This window comes from Ursus maritimus, unplaced genomic scaffold (genome assembly GCF_017311325.1).
Source record: "Ursus maritimus isolate PB19 unplaced genomic scaffold, ASM1731132v1 scaffold_32, whole genome shotgun sequence".
Classification (NCBI taxonomy): domain Eukaryota; kingdom Metazoa; phylum Chordata; class Mammalia; order Carnivora; family Ursidae; genus Ursus; species Ursus maritimus.
Genome location: NW_024425786.1, coordinates 20,657,224 through 20,669,402, shown reverse-complemented (window position 1 = coordinate 20,669,402; position 12,179 = coordinate 20,657,224). Strand labels below are relative to the sequence as shown.

At 52.0% G+C, this 12,179-nt stretch overlaps 1 protein-coding gene across 2 annotated transcripts in view; it reads right to left on the bottom strand.

The window, feature by feature from the left end:
* Positions 1-1,754, bottom strand: part of THEMIS2 (thymocyte selection associated family member 2) — a 15,265-nt gene extending 13,511 nt beyond the window's left edge. The window contains exon 1 of one of the 2 annotated variants that reach the window (XM_040619100.1): positions 1,581-1,754. In XM_040619100.1, the coding sequence (XP_040475034.1) occupies positions 1,581-1,674 (94 nt within the window). In that variant the 5' untranslated portion in view covers positions 1,675-1,754. Of the gene's footprint in view, positions 1-201; positions 950-1,580 lie in introns of those variants that run through there. The other variant, XM_040619101.1, reaches the window with a different exon arrangement.
* Between the last annotated feature and the right edge of the window lie 10,425 nt (positions 1,755-12,179).

The window sequence follows — 12,179 nt, the reverse complement described above, 5'->3', positions numbered from 1 at the left end:
CCCCCCCCCCCCCCCCCCCCCCCCCCGCCCTCACGGGGTGGACAGGCTCCGTCTGCTGACTCTGGAGAGGGCAGCGCACACAGGTCAGCCTGGAAGCCACCTGACCCCCCCACAAACCCCTCCCTCCCCATCCCCAGCACGGCTTTCACGACGGCCCTGAGAAGCGGATGAAAATCCCACCCCTTAGTCCAGCAAACGCACACGGGCTCACAAACGGGAGGTCTGTCTGCAGTTTCAGGGGGTGCAGGGGATGGCCCCTCAGGGCTAGTGCGAACCGCAGCTGGGGTGCGGGGTACCGGACTGCAGATGCGCTTTGCAGTAAAGACCCGTGACTGCCCTCCGAGGCAGGACCGCTTCCCTTTCCTAAATAATGAGCTGCTCCTGGATGAGGCTGGGTGGGGTCCCCAGATGATCAGGTCAACGGGGGCAGAACGAGGACCCCAGCCCCGGGTGTTTCCCTGTACAGCTGGAGCCCCTCCCCGCCCAGCTAACGGCTTCGCAGGGTGGGGCCCCGCCCCCAGCCCCACGGCTCTCACCAGCTGTCCTCATCTCGCCAAACCTCCACCACTTCCCGCGCCCCGGGTCAGGCAGAATGAGGAAGCAGCCACTGTGACACAGCGGTCAGGGATGTCAACAGGAGAGCAAACAGCGGAGGCCCCCCGCAGGGAGCCTCCGGAGAAGTCAGCATTTGAACCCACATCTGCCAGATTCCCAAGTGGACCTCGCCAAACCCAGTGTGTGGTGGCGCGTCCTGCCCCCTGTGCGGCCCTCCATATGTCTCTCCCTTGGTCTAGGACACCCCCTCCTTGGAGCTTCAGAACACTTCACTGGAGGCTGCCGTGACAAAGCAAGGGAAGAGAAAGAGGGAACCGATGCGGCAGGGCACCCCTGCATTAGTTTGCTAAGGAAGGAGACTCTCCCCCTCCAGCCAGTCTCCAAGTTCCCTCTACGTCCGTCGTCCCCACTCCGTCGCCGCAACCCTCCCAGCAGCTTCCCCTCCCCTCCACTGGCGACGGAGCCCCTGCTATGCACCCATCCCTGGGAACCAGGTAGGCAGAAGCGCAGGTGCGCTAGGAGCGGAGAGCGGGGAAGGCTGTCGGCGGAGCAGCCCTGCTGAGAACTTCAGAGCTGAGAGATGAGGTTGCAAAGCTAAGGGAAGGTGGGCTGGAAGGGCTGAATGAAGGCTCGTAGATAGGCGTCAAGGGAGGGGGGGAGTGGGAGGGCACGCGGAGGGGAGGGCTGACCTGGCACGAGCCCGTTCCGCTTCCCCACGGTCAGGCCTCCCTCGGTGCGCACCGCGGTGTCAACCCCCGCTTGGCTCCGTTCCACCCACCTGAGTGTCTAAGCTCATTGACTTCTCCTCGTCGCCCTGCGGGGCAATCAGCGCTCTCCCATTCCACGAAAGCAAAAGCCGAGGCCCAGAGAGGTTGAGTGTGGCCCCAAGTCACACCTGGGCTTGGGCCCTGGCAGCGTGGCTGGGTTTCCCGGGTTGCCGTCGCCAGGGCAGCGGTCCTGCCGCACCACCCAGCGAGAGCCAGGCAGCGGGGACGGGGGTCGCGTGGTCGCGGCCCCTCACTCACCTTGGAAGTAGACCCCCGAGCAGACCCGCAGCACACGCGGGAGGGAGGCGAGGTCCAGGGCGCAAACGAAGTCCTGCAGCGACACCGGCTCCATGGTTCTCGCGACTCGCTGGACGCTGACCGAGTGGCCGCAGCCCGCGCGCTGAGCCCGCAGCCCCACCCCGCCCCGCCCCCCGCGGCCGATGTGGGCGGGGCCGCTCCGCCGATGTGGGCGGGGCCGCTCCGCTGCGGGGCGTGGGGACCTCGCGGTGCCCTCTGCCCGCCTCGGTTTCCTCAGCCCTAAAATGGGCCACTGGGCCGACCTCTCACCTTGGCCGCGCGACGTCGAAGGTCTAGATCAGGGCCTGACTCCTGGAGGCTCGTCCCCGGTGATGTATTCCACGGTGGAGGGGGGAGCTGATGGAGAGGAAGAAGCCCCAGCCGCCCCCCACCTGCCCCCTCCACCTGTCCTCGCGGTCGGCCTGGTGTCGTGCTGGGTCTCACGGGAGAGGCACAGCCCTGCCCTTTGCGTCTGTGGAGAAAGATGCGGTGTCAGGTCTCCTGACTCCCTCTCCGGGACACTCACGGTCCTCCACTGATGGGGAGTTCACCATCTTCCTGGGACGCTCATACCTTCTGGACAGTTCTAGTTAAAATTTTTTCCTTGGGCTAAAGAGAAATCTGCTTAGGCGAGAGCCCTCTTGCTTGGTATCTAACTTTAAACAAATCACTGACTTCTGCGTTTCAGTTTCCTCATCTGTAAAATAGGGCAAAGAATCTTAGCTGGTCGTGAGGATTAAATGAGATCATTTAGGTATTGCGCAAAATTCTTTATTTCACTTTTTGTCACTATAAAAGTAATAGACTTCTCATCAGAAATAACAGAAGTTTGGGGCGCCTGGGTAGCTCAGTCGGTTGAGCCTCCGGACTTTCGGTTTGGGCTGAGGTCATGATCTCCCGGTCTGGCATCCAGCTCCGCCCAGAGGGGAGGGGGGGTGCCTGCCTGAGACGCTCTCTCTCTCTCCCTCTCCCTCTGCCCCTTCCCCTGCACTCTCTCTCTAAAATAAATCTTTTTTTAAAAAAAAGAAATAATAAAAGTTTAAAATAAAAGGAATAAACCGTAATTAAAGACACTTGACAAATTAAAAAGAGGACATTCTTTCCCACTATCCAAACATACTTAATACTAACACTTGGCTGTGTTTCTGTCTACTCTTTATTCTGTTTGTGTGCGGATTTTAAACTTTTTTCTTTCTTTTTTTTTTTAAGATTTTATTTATTTATTTGACAGAGAGAGAGACGTCGAGAGAGGGAACACAAGCAGGGGCAGAGGGAAAGGGAGAAGCAGGCTTCCCGATGAGCAGGGAGCCCGATGCGGGGCTCGATCCCAGGACCCTGGGATCATGACCTGAGCTGAAGGCAGACGCTTAACGACTGAGCCACCCAGGCGCCCCAACTTTTTTTCAATTCACACTAAAGTTGCAAAAAATAGATTTCCCATATATCCCTCAGCTACTTTCAAATTCCCCTAAAGCCACCCTCTCACATTACCAGGGCGCATTTATCGAAACTAAGAAACCAACATTGCTACATTAATGTTAAATAAATTGTAGACTTTATTTGGATTTTATCCACTTTTTCTCTGATGTCCTTTTTCTGTTCCAGAATCTCATCCAGGATTCCGTATTGCATTTAATCCACACGTCTCCTGTCTGTGACCCGTTCTCCACATTTCCCGGTTCTTCTTCTAAGCTTGACAGTCTTGAGGAGAATCTGGTCAGGCATTTTGCAGAATGCCAGATTTTTTTTGATGGTTTCCTCCTGACTAGACTGGGGCTGTGGGTTTTCCGGGAGGGTACTACCAAGGTGCTATGCCCTTCTCATTACGGCCTCTCCAAGGGGACACATGACATGGGCATAGGACTTTTCACTGTCATCACTTTGTTAAGGCCGTGTTTCCAGCTTTCTTCCCTGGAAACTTGCTATTTTCCACTGTTCATACGCCGTTCTTTGGAAACAAGTGGCTAAGAAGCTAAGCCCCACTTCCCGGAGTGAGGAACAGCCAAAACATTACTTGGGAGTCCTCTGTAAGAAAGATGCGTCTCTTCTCCCCCATTTATTTATTTATTCAATTATTCGTTTATGTCAGTGTGGACTCATGGGTATTCACTATACTTTGACTTATAATCTAATACCACTTTATTTCTGTTGTTGCTCAATTGTTCCAGCTTCGGGAGTTCCTTCGGGTTGGCACCTGGGTCCCTTCGCCATGCCCTCCTTGTTCTGATTTCTGAGCACTTCCTTACTGTCTGATGCTACGGGATGCTGCAGGCTCATCTTGTCTTTTTTCTGCCCCACCCCTGCTCTACACACAGCCATTTCTCCCAGAAGCCTGGTTCCTTTTATTGGAGAATGGCATTCGGAACCCACGATCTGGTCACAGAGTATGCCTTCCCACTGGGTTGCCTATTATTTCTGTCTTTCTCTTTCTCTGCATAAACATTACAGACACTGCTGCCCACCCCATGACCCGGCTGACATCAGGTCCGGCCCTGACCTTCAAGGAGAAGCTCCTGAGTGATAATACTCAACAGAAAAATTTAAAATCCTCCCTTTCCCTTTGCCTTTATCTTTTCCCAGATTCCTGGGCACAGAAGTCCATCTACCAGATTAGCAGGCAAAAGCCTACTACAGCCGACATATTGAGACATTTCCTTGCCGGTACAATTTTGCGGTTACATATTTATATGTGTAATTGTTTATTTAATGTCTCCTCAGCAATTAGTTGGCTTCTGGGGGCATCTGGCTGGCTCAGTGGGTACAGCATAAGACTGTTAATCAGAGTCGTGAGTTCGAGCCCCACATTGGGTATGGAGCCTACTTAAAATTAAAAAAAAATTTTTTTTAATCCAGAATTTACTGAAAAAAAAAAAAAGACAGTTGGCTTCTGGTGGTCAGAGGTTGGAGTACCAGCGTGCTTTGCTCCCCGGTGCAGCCCCCGCATATCACAGGGCCTGGCAAACGGCAGATGCCCCATAAATCGCTGTTGTTACTGACTCACTGAATGAGTAGGTGGGTAGTGCTTCCTTGGGATGGATCCCTGAAGCGGAATTTCTGGGTCACATGGTATGCTGGTGTTATAGCTTCTGAGGGCATGTTTCAGTCATCTTGAAGGGTTGCTGAGCCTCCCATGGACCCAATAAGAAAAAGAAGAAGGACCCTTGCAAGAGCTGAGAGGAGTGGCACAGAGATATGCCAGGGGCCATGGGGCCACGGGCCCAGGAGGAGGGTATGCTAAGCAGAGGAGATGGGACAGAGGGGGTATTTCTGCGTTTCCAGAAACACTGGCAGGTGTGAGTCCGTGGGCCCCTAATCTGAGCAGGCTCAGTACGAGCACACGCTCCCTTCATCCTCCCTACGAGCAAGCAGGACAGATATTATCATTCCCACTTTATAGGTGAGGAAACTGAGGCTCAGAAGAGGCTCGGAAAAGTACTGCCTGAGATCATGCGACAAGAAAGTGGGGGAAGCTAGGATTTTCTTTTTAAGTTTTGATTTAGTCATTTACGTCATCTCTACACCCGACGTGGAGCTCAGAGCCACAGCCCCGAGCCCCAGAGCTGCGTGCTCTGCCGCTGAGCCGGCCGGGCGCCCGGGGAAGCGAGGGCTTCTGAAGACGTCTGGGGGAGACAATGGAGGTTACTCATCTCTTCCCCAGGGCTTTCAGTGGACCAAGTAATTCTGACAGATTTCTGCTTGGTTCAGTTTGGCCTAGAATTGCAGCGAAAGACAAAGAATAAAAAGATGAGCTTTGAAAAATAGAGCTGGGCTCAAAGCCTGGCGCCACCACTTCTTAGCTGGGTGACCTTGGGCCATTTCCTTAACCTCTCTGAGCCTCGGTCTCCTCATGGGGCACTGGCGGGAGCAGAGTCTTGGTGGAAATGCTAGTGTGATGGGCACACGGCCTGTGTCAGGCGCTCAACATCCCTTTTCATTATTTCCTGAGGGCCTCCTGTGCTCTGAAATTTCTCAAGGATCTCATATCATTTACTTCTCTTAATTCCCTGCCTTCTAGTTTAGGAAAATGAGATTCTGGTGGGAAACTGTCCTTCTTGCTGTTACACACTATGCAAATGGAGGAACTGGGATTGGAAGCCAGGCCTGGCCTGCAGTAGCCTTGGCCGCGGCCCTTCGCAGTTTCCCAGCCTGGGAGCACCAGCCCTGGTCTCTGGCTTCTCAGCAGTTGAGTGGGGTCTGGAGAGGTGGGAGAGGGGGGCTGGGGGGACGGACGGGGGTGGGGGTGGGGAGTGGAGGGGCGGTTGGGCAGGGGGAAGTGGGGAAGGAGGTGTGAGGGGAGGCCTGCCACAAACCAGAACTGGAGTTCCTCATTTCTCTAAGTCTCACAGTTTTTGGCATCAGAGGGTGAATGGCTCCAGGCTTCCTGTGGTCACAATAGTAGGGTGACTCAGGGTGACTGGGGGTGTGTGGGGGCTGGGTCCCTGCCTGCTTTACCAAACACTGGTACCACACGGCCCGTACAGGGGCAGGGTTCTCTCCAGGAGGGAAATGCAGCATCTGTCTGGGGTTGTGACAGCGTCCTGCTGTCTGTCCACTTACGCCCACAAGCCTGGCCCCTTGGCCAAGGGGGGGACGGTGGAAAACACGATAGCAGTCAGGAGGCTTTTGGTGCTACAGACTTCTGCCTCTCAGCACAGGCCCCGCTGGCTGCTCTGAGGTGGCCTCTTCCCAAGTCTCAAGGCACCTGTGGGCTTCAAGGCCACCCGCCAGCACAGTCACACACCCGCTCGCAGGCTCAGGCTTGGAAGCTGTCACGCCCCAGGGGTTCAGCAGAGACAAGTGCCCCAAACTCACAGATGAAACCAGAACTGCTCACGGCACTGGGAACCCCAGGGACTTGAAGGCCATCTGTTGTCTTTTCTCTATTTTCTAGATTTTCTAGAACATGGTTTGTAAGGATAATATAAACAGCTCACCGCCAAGGATGCCCTGAGACCACTGTGGAGGCCATCCTGGATGGAGGCTCCCCTCCTGCAGATTTCCACAAGGGTGGGGGGAGTCATTCTGGAAAGAGATGTTCACTGTCTGTGTGTCCTCAATGAGGACAGCTGGCTGTGAAGCTTTGAAGGCCTGTCATGCTCAGGGTGACGAGAAAGTACTTCAAGCCTTGCCTTCTAGACCTTGAAAAGCAGGGGCAGGCAAAGGAAATTTCACAACCTCCAGGGTGGGGAGGAAGATGAGGAAAGGCAGGGCATGAGAGAGGTGAGAGGGATGAGGGGCAGAGAAAAAGGAGGGGGAAGCAGAGGAGAGGAGAAAGGAGAGGACAGAGAAGGGGAGGGGAAAGGAGAAGGGAGGGAACAGGAGGGGACAGAGGATTGAGAAGTTAAGGGAGAAGAGAAGAAGAGGGGAAGAGGGGAAGGAGAGGGGAGCTGAGGAGGGCTGGGTAGGAGCTCCTCGGTCAGGCCTGGGAACTGGCTAGGTTCCAAGTTGGGGGAGAGCCCAGGAAGGAACAGACCAGAAAGTGAAACCATCCACCTCCAGCCTGGAAAAGTGGGTTTGAGCCCAGAGAGCTTTTTGGCCCTGTGCTTCCTAACTGAGACCAGATGGGAGCCAAACCTCCTGCTCATTCAGAGTCACTCCTCTCGGCAAGGGACGGCAGCTCTTGCTCGGCTGGTGAGCAGAGGGAGGGACGTGGGCTCAGTTCTGGGACAGGGGTCAGGCTTTCTGGGTTTGAGGAGAGCAGCCTGGGTCTGCTGTCTCCTTTCGGCAGAAGCTAAATGAAAAGTGGTCTCTTTCTCAAAATATCAAAAATAGAGTTACCATATGACCCAGCAACCCCCCTTCTAGGTATGTATCCCAAAGAATTGAAAGCAGGGACTCAAATAGCTGTTTGCACACCGCTGCTCATGGCAGCGTTATTCGTAATAACCAAGAGGTGGAAGGAAAGCAAGTGTCCGCCCACAGATGAATGGAGAAGCGTGCAACGGAGTATCGTTCAGCCTTACGAGGTCCTGACCCACGCCTTGACGTGCATGAGCCTTGAGGACATTCCGCTCAGTGAAATAAGTCAGTCACAAAAAGACAAGTAAGGTACGATTCCACTCCGATGAGGCACCTAGAGCGGTCGGATTCATAAAGAGAGAAGGGAAGTGGTGGCTGCCGGGAGCTGCAGGGAGAGGAAAATAAGGAGTTGTTGTTTAATGAGGATCGGGTTTCAGTTTTGCAAATGAACAAGTTGTGGAGATTGTATTTTTGAGGGGGGCCTGACTGGCTTAGTCGGTGGAGGGTGTGACTCTGGAACTCGGGGTTGTGAGCTCGAGCCCCGCATTGGGTGTAGAGATCACGTCAAAATAAAATCTAAAAAAAAAAATTGTATTTTTGATTCATCCTGTTCTTCATGGGTCTCACATATCATGTGAGAAAGAGGGAGTTGCCAAGGACTGTCTTCAGCTTTGACCCACCCCTCCCAAGAAAAAGGCCTAGAAGTAACTAAGAGATGACAATTATAGCATAATTATCACAGATCAAATTATCAACGAAGATAGCCAATTACCATCCCAGGCTTATTTTTGGATTTAAAAGTCACTTCCATAGAGTGTTCTACAATCTGAAATGGTCGTCTTCCAAGATTCCCCTGTGCAGGGGCACCTGGGTGGCTCAGTCGGATAAGCAGCTGACACTTTTTCTTTTTTTTAAGATTTTATGTATTTATTTCAGAGAGAGAGAGCACGTGCGCGAGCAAGCATGAGTGGGGAGAGGGGCAGAGGGAAAGCCAGACACCTGCCAAGCAGGGAATCCGATGCAGGGCCACCACACGAGCCAAAGGCAGACGCCCAACCGACTGAGCCACCCAGGCGCCCCAAGCAGCTGACTCTTGATTTCACTCAGGTCATGATCTCGGGGTCCTGGGATGGAGTTCCCCCACCCAACCCCAGTTGGGCTCTGTGCTTCCTCTTCCTCTGCCCCTCCCCCCGGCTTGTGTTCTCTCTTCTCTCTCTTCAAAATAAATTTAATAATCTTAAAAAAAAAAAAAAAAGACTCTCTTGTGTAAACAACCCTTCCCAGGACAGATTTATATTAACAAAGCTAACAGGATGCTAACATAATGAACAAAAACAAATCCCCGTACTGGACAGGAAAACAAGATGGATGCTTTCATGAAAGATCTTGTTTTGGGGCGCCTGGGTGGCACAGCAGTTAAGCATCTGCCTTCGGCTCAGGGCGTGATCCCGGCGTTCTGGGATCGAGCCCCACATCAGGCTCCTCCGCTATGAGCCTGCTTCTTCCTCTCCCACTCCCCCTGCTTGTGTTCCCTCTCTCGCTGGCTGTCTCTAGCTCTGTCAAATAAATAAATAAAATCTTAAAAAAAAAAAAAAGTTCTTGTTTTGACCCCTATCGTGTCTGATCCTTAAACTCATTTTTATGATGGAGTATAGTAAGCATTTCTGTTTCTACAGCTTCCAGGCACAAAAGACAGCTACCTTCTCATCTTTCCGAGGCTTGTTTTCATAGTTGTTGTCCATCCTTATGGCCACACATTGGAATTTTATTGGCCGAAGGAGCCCAAGTCTTAGAACTAGAGAAAAGACACAATTATTTAATAATTCCATTATTCAACCATACTGGAATACAGAGCATTTGATGCTTTTCCACAATATTATAGTTTGAGGTATCTTCCTGGAAGGTAGAGTTTCTTTTTCTGTTCTTCTCACCCTGTACGTGTGTGTCTATTGGAAGGGAATGATTTTGGAGAAGAAAAGGGAAATAAGATGCCTCTACTTCATATTCTTGAAAAGGTGAACCTGGAGCATTTTTCTAGATTGTATTGTACTTCTTCCCACCACAGGACCTTCGCATATGACATCCCCTCTGTCTAGAATGCACACCACCCTCTTGCCTGGGTAACCGTGTAAGGAAAAATCCTGTCTTCCCAGGAAATTTCCTCCATCCCAACCAATTCTCTGTGACACCAGCTGGCTATCCTACCATTCAACTCAATTCCCACACTATCTACCCAGAGAGAGCATCAGATCCCACAGGTTAAGGGCTCAGTCCCACAGAACTGCCCCCCTCCTTCACTTCAGATGCCAGTTGCAAGCCCAGGTTATCACCTGTGCTTCTGACCAACTGGCTATAATTTGGAGAATGACCCTCTTCTTAGGTTTGATTAATCTGTTAGAGTGGCTCACAGAACTCAGAGAAACACTTGCCTACACTTACCAGTTTATTAAAGGATGTGATAAAGGAGAGAGATGAACACCCAGATGAAGAGACACATAAGACAAGGTGTGGGAAGGTCCCAAGTACAGGAGCTTCTGTCCCGATGGAGTTGGGGTGCACCACATTCCTGGTGTGGATGTGTTCACCCGCATCCCTGTACTATTGGGATTTTATGGAGGCTTCACGTAGGCCTGATTGGTTAGTATGTCTGTTTCAGCCCCTCTCCTCTCCTTGGAGAAGTGGGGGCCAAAGAGGCTGAAAATTCTAAGCTTCTAATCATGGCTTGGTCTCTCTGGTGACCAGCCCCTCCCTAGGAGCCATCCAGAAACCCACCCAGAGTCCCCTCAATAGAACGAAGATGCTCTTAGTGCTCTTATCACTTGGGAATTTTTTTAAGTAATCTCTAGGCCCAGCTTGGGGCTTGAACTCACAACCCCAAGATCAAGAGTCTCCACTGACTGAGCCAGCCAGGTGCCCCATTAGGAATTTATAAGGGCTTAGGAGCCCTCTGTCAGGAACAGGATGCAGAGACCAAGATACAGATTTTCTAGTAAGCTTTTCATCCTGACTCTCAATTTAAGCATCATGTCCTCAAGAAGACTTCCTGACCCTCCCTGCAGACAGGGTATGGTCCCTTAGTTCACACTGTACAGTACCAGGAACCCCTTCTCCACAGCCCTCCTCACGGTTACAATGTTACCTTTATTTGTGATTTCTCTTCTTAGCATCTCTTCCCCAGAAGGCTATGCTGGGAAGGAAAAAATTTTCCTCTACCCTTCAAGATTTTCTGGGTGGTCTAAGAATTAAATTGACAGGAGACAGATGAACAGAAAATCCAATGTAATTACGTTATCGATGGCAGCTCCGTAAGAATATGAGGCCCAGTCAGGCGATTAAGGTTTATATGCCATCCGGAGCTAAAGAGAAGGGCTTAGTAGTCTGGAACTTCAAAGAGAAGGAAGACAATGCACAGGAAGGTGAGAAAGAGTAAATGTTTGGTAAACAAAAGTTTGGGGGTGGAGGTGCCTACAGAACCAATGGGGCACAGAGAGGAATTTTCACCAGCCGACTTCCCTAAGCTCCTCCCTGGCTAGCACGCCAGGTGCATGTTATGCCGTAGTTATCTTTGGCCGTAGCTCCCTTCCTGGAATAGGTTTTCCAGTGAAATCCTTTTAAAGAGTTGGGGAAGAGGCAAAAAGAAACACTTCTTGAGTTTTCTGTTTCATAAAAATAATCGGCTTAAACGAATCCTCATGCCACAGAGACACATTCTGTTTTGGCAGATTTTGCTCCCCTCTGGCCACATGCTCCACGAGGGCTGGGCATGTCTCTTTTTTGACTATTTCCACAGAGCCTGGCATTCGCTGACCCCATGATGGGAGGATTCTGGAATGAAATCTGCCCTCATTCCCCCAGCCCCCACACCGTCTTCCTGATCCTGGGAGGATGACACTCTCTGGGGCAGAAGAAAGGGTCCCGGGGAGTCTGGAGCCCTGGGTTCTTGGCTTGTGGCACAACAGCTTCTTCCTCGTGATCTTGAACCAAGTAATTGTTGAGTCTAAAGCATGTGGCCTCATCACCATGCTTCTCTTGGCCTGGCTTCCAAAGAGGTGCAAAACTTGCATTTAGTGCAGTAAGTTCAGGAAAGCTGTGGTACCAAACCTGGCTCTGAGTAATACTCGGGCAATGGCAACAGCTGCCACCCACTCTTAGCCTCAATTTCCCCAGGTGTAAGGAAAAGAGACTGAAGAAAGTCAGAGGCCCTTCCCCCTCTCATTAGGATTTCTCCAACTTCCTCAGCCCCAAGACCCTGTCCCACAGCACAGAGATGGACTTGGCACTCTGCCTTGTTGTCCTCTTTCCCCTGCACTGGGTCTGCCCCATCCATCCCCCGCCAGGCAACGCACAAACTTGAATTTGCATATACATGGCGGCCTTGGGAAGGCCCAGGAAGGGGAACTTGGATCGCTGTGGGCAGGCACTGTGCTAGCTGCTTTCTGTGCATTGTTTCATTAAGCCTGCAAATACCCTGAGGTGCAGGTCATCTTCTTCTTTCCATTTTACAGATGGGAAAACTGCCGCCGAGAAAGGTTAGGCAGTGTGCGCCAAGTCCCGCAGTCAGGAAAGGATTGAGCTAGGGTCCTGGGTTCAAACCACCCCTCTATGCTGCTCAGAGCAGAGAAAGTTCCCTTCCTCAGCCTCTTTTGTGCCTCTCCACAGGAAACGGTGCCCTGCCTCCTCATTCTCTTACTTCCCCAAAGGTTTGGGAGTCTTGTGGAAATGTGACTTGAGTTTGGTAACATCTCCTCCCAGCACCAGTGGGAAGCCACTGACACCTTCTGGGGGTCACAGGCAAACGGACACAGCCTTTGGACTCAGACT